At 36.9% G+C, this 6926-nt stretch overlaps 1 protein-coding gene across 1 annotated transcript in view; it reads right to left on the reverse strand.

Moving 5' to 3' along the window:
* The window catches only part of LOC129216987 (cyclic nucleotide-gated channel rod photoreceptor subunit alpha-like), an 83276-nt gene extending 81169 nt beyond the window's left edge, over window positions 1-2107 (reverse strand). The window contains exon 1 of the mRNA XM_054851211.1: window positions 802-2107. Within this exon, the coding sequence (XP_054707186.1) occupies window positions 802-2107 (1306 nt within the window). The remainder of the gene's footprint in view (window positions 1-801) is intronic.
* Window positions 2108-6926: the final 4819 nt, after the last annotated feature.

Raw genomic sequence — 6926 nt, forward strand, 5'->3', positions numbered from 1 at the left:
TGAAGTAAAATTATATTTTTTTAAAAGAACGATTTTTTCAGAACGGGGGTCCATAGTATAGATTCGTATACATCTAAGATGAAAACTATAATATAAACTCATGTTTATCTTTGGAGAAAACTTTAGTAACACTCAATATTCTAGTTAACAGTTTGCTAGAAAAAAAAGGATTGTTAACTTTTCTGTAACATAAGCACACTTCTATAGACAACCAACAATAAAAAACACTTTCAAATGTGATTGATGTCGCAATAAATAATTAATAATGAAGATTTTATCATAAGTATAAAAATATCCATTTTTGAATAAAACTTTTGGTTCAGCTATAAAACACCGACACCAAACAATATCGAACACGAAACATCGATGTTAGAAAAATATCGACTCGTAAACAACAATGTTTTAACCTGTTTCAAAAACATCGACATCGAGGTCGCACCACTCCTAACGACCAGTACATATATCAAAAATGAAAAAGCTCTCTTAATTAAAAAATATTTATTCTTACCGCATGAGGCCTGACATTTGTAATTACCATTTGTTAGTAATTCTTTATTTTTATAGCTAGTTTCAAAGCATAACTCCTGCTTCAAAAACTTCCGAATTACTACTGCAGTGGGAGGTAGATGTAGTTATTGCCGTGTAACGTTCAACGGAGTGTAGTAATCAATTTGCTTTCAAAGCTTGTCAGTACGTTTTTCTAGCAGTTTTTTTTTTAATCAAACAATCATGACTACTAATTATAGAAATACAGAAAGATAAAATTTAATTATTGCAATAAAACTTATGAAAGTGGCTTACCTTGAAATTCTTTCCTTGCTGCGCTGACATTTGTGACGATGTTAGCTACATGCCCCAGCACTGCAGCAAATAGAAAGAGTCCAGTGGTTAGCTCAAGAATTAGGAAGAAATATTCTCCCTTAGTCCTAGGTCGGGGTAGTTCTCCGATTGTGCTGAGTGCTAACGTGCTCCAGTAGAAGGCATGAAGGTACTCGCACATGGTGTCCTTGCAGTTGCCTTCGCTTGGGAAAAACCAGTCTCGGGAGCCGAAACCTCCATTGGTGGCGATGATGTGATAAAAGCAAGCGTTCCAATGGAATATCACTAGAACGTAATGGGTCAGGCTCAGAGCCCTGAACACGTTGGGGTAGTTCGTGTGCCGCTCAGTTCTGTCCAGGAAGGCCCAAAAACGGTAGATCTTGACGAGTCTAAAACAGCGTAGGACAGAATTAAAACCTATGGATAGATAGAGAACGTCCAGGGGCAGGAGGCAGAGGCAGTCGATGTAGAACATGGTGGAATTCATGTAGAACTGACGGAGCTTGACGGAATCCGTCTGGAGCACGCCTTCCTCCAGGTAACCTGTCCGAAAGTGGAAGGCGATGTCCAAGGCGTACAGGAGGTCTGCCAGGTAGTCGAAGAGGAACCAGGCCCCGATGGTGGACCTGTTGATCTCCTGGAATGCGAAGCGGTATATCATGACCCAGAAGTTGTACAGGAAGGCAACGCTGACCACCATGGACCAGTAGTAACAGAGGCGACCGGCGGGATCGAACACGAAGGACCAGTTGCAGGTGGGCCTGTCGGAACTGCTCGCTGACGACGACTCGCACTTTTCGAACTCGCGCTTGATCTCTTTGCGTCTCAGCTCCCGGGTTTTCCTCGAGATCTCCAGCTCGCTGCCCACGTGGCCCTTGTTGACGAAGGCCATCGTGGAGTCTCGCGACCGCCGCTTGGCCCCGATGGGGAAGCGGTTCCCGATGGACTCGAGCAGCGACTGCCTGGACCCGGACTTGAGGTTCTCGGACGACTTGGTCCCGTAGAGGGCCGGCGAAGCGGTGTGGATGCGGGTGTGGCTGACGCTGCGAGCCGCGCTCTGCTGCAAGCGGTCGGCCGTCGTCGTGATGATGCCCGGCACGACCCGCGGCCCGTTGGCCGTCAGCGACCCGCTGCCGTACTTCACGCTCTCCGGAGCCGCGTTGCTCACGATCGCGATGTCCTCGAGATCGTCGTCCAGTTGCATCATCTCCTGCGGGTTGCACGGGGTGTACTTCACGATGCGAGCCGCGTCCCTTGCAGCCCGCGGTAGCTGCTGAAACTTCTTCATGGTAAAAAGAAACCTACATTACTCAACTGTCAAAGAATATTATTTTTCTTTGGTTCAGGCTCTCAGAACATCTGCAACCAATTTCGAGTCAATAATGAGATATCGAAGCACCAATCTTCCCGCGGTTGTGCTAACCTCCAATCGCCGGTACCGTCGACTAATTCATTGAAAACGGAACACACGAAGACTGTTACACAAGAATGCAGTGATATTCAGTCAGTTTTGGACCCCGTACACATGCATAATCTCTATTAGGGTAAGAAAAGACTCCAAAGATTTTATCACATTCAAAAGATGATGGAATGAAAATATTTCACGAAAACTTGTGTGGCCCTCTGAACCGTACTGTTGTTCTATTTTGACTAGTTCTACAGGACTACAGAGAGCAAGGCCTACCTATGTATTGTGCCATTCTTACGTATAGAGTACTTTTTCCAATGCACACTATTTACTTCAATAAATATTAAAGGTGATAAGAGGGGCTTCGGTGTTGGTGGATGGAGATGGAATCCACCTCGAACGAAGAACATAGTTCTTCCTCCACCCCACGCCCTTCCCTCTATGATTTTTCGGCCTTGTTTCGTGGTGTAGTTTTCACTGAGGCCCATACTCATAGCTATTCGCTTCACTTGTTTGCTTTGACTGCCTTCTTCTGCCATTTATCTGAGCAACTGACTGTACTTTGTCCATACCTGGCACAATGTCTTTTAATTTAAAAACACCTACAGTATCTATGCAAGTTGAACATGCTAAAAGAGAACATTAAGTCTATTTTAGTTGTACTACACTTCATCATTTGCATTCTCTCGAAATGCCTTTATGTAGTTAATAGGAGCCACAAATTTTAATGCGTGCATCTTAGTCTTTTGCTACTGAGTCATATCTACGACTGCAAAACAAACTAAAATCAACAATATTTATGATTCAACAACATTCATTTTCCTTGTTTCAAATTCATCTTTGGATAGTAAAAGGGTTATACCATAAGCAAACAAAATTGGTAAATGTTTAATTTCTACTTCACGTAATCATAAATAATAACTTTTTAAAAAAAATGCTCTTGACTTTTTATTTATATCATTTTTTAGATTTAGTTATTTTTTATTGAAACAGTATATAGAATTTATAAATGGCAATGACGTTATATAACTTTCAAAATAAAATCCACTGATAAGAGAAATTTACCAGTGGATTGATTATGGATGGATTATGCTTAAATTTATTTTATTTTGTTCAGATTAAAATTTGAAGAATAAACAGCTAATTTTAAACTTTAAAAGATTCCCATAAAACTCCATAAAATATCCTCTCAAATTCAAACATTGATAAAAAAGACGATATTGTATTTTTAAGAATCTTTAATATTGTTTTTTTTTTAAATCTCCTGTATCTAACTAATTTAGACTAATAAAGAGTAGCTGTGTGCTATTAAAAAAAACTTAGAAGCAACTACAAAATTAATGCCGAAAAGTGTCTTAATTTACTGTGTTTTTTAACTTGTATGGATTGCTTGTTTTGAAACATTAATTTCGATAATCAGACTCTAGTTCAAATAATATATATTTAAGCACGTTATCATGAATACTGTTTAACATATTTATATATTTTACCGTACTGCAAAAAACCATTTGAAAGAAAATTGTGTTTATTACATTAAATAAACTCAAAACCTTTAAAAAGATATTTGAGTTTTAATGTGTTATGTTTTAACGTGTTATTTTAACGTGTGTAAACATAACACATTTAAGGCGAAAAAGGAATCATTAATCAAAACACTTATTCTTAATTTGAAGCAAAATGAATTAAACTTTGCCCTATGCGTCCGTTCTACGTAATACAGATTCAAATTTGAACTATCAGCAAGCGTCTTTAATATGATTTTTTTTTTTAAATATTAGTGGATTAATTTGACTATAATGTATGAGTTTATGAATGCGTCGATTTGTAAAAATGGAAAGTTTAATTGAAAATTGTGGTTTTCACAACGTTTTTGGTAAAATTTGTACAATTTGATTATTATGAAAATATTTACTTTTAAAAGTTTAGAGTTTTCAAGGATGCACTTTTAATTTGTTTTACTGAAACAGTCGTTAACTGAGAACGTTCTCTTTTTTTAAAGTAAGATATTGTACGCAAGAGCGTACTTTATGTCAATTTCCTTTTTTCTGTGTAATATAAAATACATTTGATTTTGAGTTTTCATAGTTTGATTGTATTTAAACTACTCATTGGGTGAAACATTAAGTGCGCCTTTCCAGCAAGCACTCTATTGTTTATCTTCAAATTTAACATAATATAGGAAAATGTTTACATAGTATGGTAGAATTTGAACTTGCTGTGGTCGTTTACGTGGCAAGTTCTCTTATTTATACGAAAAAAAAACACATATTTCTTGACTAAAGTCTAGCTTAAACGCGAATGTTTAAATCCAGTAAGTGCTTGACGGCACTCCTGGTGATCTCTACAATTTTTCTACAAGTTAAAAACAACTGTTTTGAAAGTACGTGAGTTATTGACGCATTTAAATTTTTTTGGCTTGATGAAAAATAAAATATTTAAGTCTTAGCAATTTTTAAATATTGAAGAGAAGAAAATACGTGAAGGCGATAAGCACACCAACTTCTAAATATTTAATCTAACTAAGAAACAATTATTTACTTAAAACTATGTAAATTCATCATTTTTTTCTTTATCACCTCAGATCAAAGTCTACTTTAAATACTAATATTTAAATCAAGTATGTGCTTGACGGCAATGCTGATGATACCGACAAATCTTCTATTAAAAAAACAACTATTTTGAGTACTAATTATGCGTTTAGATTTTCCTGATTTGATAAAAAATAAAAGGATAAATTTCAGTACACTAGTGATCTTCCAATAAGAAATACTGATGTCTAGAAAGTACTTGATAGCACACAAAATCCTAAATATTAAATATAATTCGAAAAGATTATTTTTTACTAACAATTATTTAAATTCTTATAACTTCTTTTAAATTTCTCCGTTTCCCTTGTCTAGACGAGACGGAAGAAAAATTGACTTACGTACTGTAATAGTTCACTTTCAGAACGTACGTTACGGCATGTTCTTGTTATTATTTTCCTGGTTTGATTAAAAATAAAATATATAAGTTTCAGTATACTAGCAATTTTCAAACATTGAAATCAAGAAAGTACTTGAAGGTGACAGCACATGAAATTCTAAACATTGAACAAAATCCGAAAACAATTTTTTACTTTAAAGTACCTAAATCATTATTTTTTATTTCTCCGTTTCTCTTGTCTAGACGATAGGGGGGGAAATCAACGTACGGTCTAAAACCGGCATATTCCAGCGAACCGAATCATACAAACACACACACGGTCGGTCAAGACAGAATCCTGCATCATGGCACTCAGCAGAGAACGGATCTGTCGGCAGCGCGGACACACACACAGTTGGCAATTATTCCTGCGAAGTGTTTAATCCTGAATTCCTGCATGGTTATCCGTAGCCGCGGTGCGTATGGACGAGCAGAGAAAGGTGACGAAGAGAAAGTGTCGTCGGCCGCAGGAGAAGAGAGAGAGAGAGAGAAACAATGAAAACGTGAAACCCAAAGAGACAGAGCAATGGAGGCGGTGAAAGGAAATGTGCTTCCAAGAGAGGATGGGGAGAAGAGCGAGGAGAGAAGCGGCTCAAAAGATGCGGACGGTACCACTACTCGCCGGGGGAGGTTGCCGCATGTCGCAGAGGAGGGGCGATGGTTGCAGAACAACGTGCTCTCTCGCTACTGGGAGGGATGAGACGCACGTTATAATTTTCCGATTTTGTGAGCTAGATACGCGTGAGAAGGGTCAAGCGTAATGGAGGTCACGAGAGACCACTGTGACCTCCCAAAAAATCCTCATTCGTCAAATTCAAAGACAGTATTGGAATACAGTGCGTTTCTTCTTTTTTTCTTCTGATGATGATATTCAATGTCTCTTTTCAAAAGATATGTGTGAAAGTACGTAATTTAGTATTCGGCAAAATTCGAAGTTTTCTTCGGCAAACTAAGAATTTCCCATTCCTAAAAATTTTGATTTGGATTGTCACTGAAGATCTTCAACTTGGGTTTTACTGAACCCTAGAGAAGTTAGACAAGATATAAGAGATCAATATTTGCTTAATAAAAGTGCCAAAATGTTAGTAAAATTTTGATTTTTTTTGAAAGATTTTACTTTTAAAAACCGCGTAATGGAGGTCACCGGAGGTCACTGTGACCTCTCAAAAATTTCCTTTTTCAGAAAAATTTTGTCCGACGATTTGGCAAACTTGAAGACAGTATTGAAATACATTGCGTTTCTTTTTTTTCTTTTTGGTTTGTTTTTCCTTAGATGGTGATAACTAATGTCTCTTCTCATTAGGTATGAGTGAAAACACGTATTTTATCATTTGACAAATTTCTAAGCTTTCGTCGGCAAATTGAGAATTTCCCTACTCCCAAAAATTTTAGTTCAGAGTGCCACTGAAAGCAGGTGTCTTCAATTTGGGTTTTACGGAACCCTACAGAACTTAGACAGAGATTTCGCATGTGATCACTATTTATTTAATGAAAGTGCCAAAATTTTAGTAAAATTTTAACTTTGATAATATACCGAACTTTTAAAATTAGATATGTTTCTAAAATGAATTATGAATATTACTTTTATAGATAAAGTAAAATCTTTCGTAAAAGTTATGCGCTTCAAATACATTGACTGAGACATATTAGGTCGCATAGTTATTAGAAGAGGACCCTCCAAGCTTTCTAAATTTTTTAAAATAAGGTTTCAAAAGTTTTTTCTTGAATGAATTGG

The sequence above is a fragment of the Uloborus diversus genome, chromosome 2 (assembly GCF_026930045.1).
Source record: "Uloborus diversus isolate 005 chromosome 2, Udiv.v.3.1, whole genome shotgun sequence".
NCBI classification, from domain to species: domain Eukaryota; kingdom Metazoa; phylum Arthropoda; class Arachnida; order Araneae; family Uloboridae; genus Uloborus; species Uloborus diversus.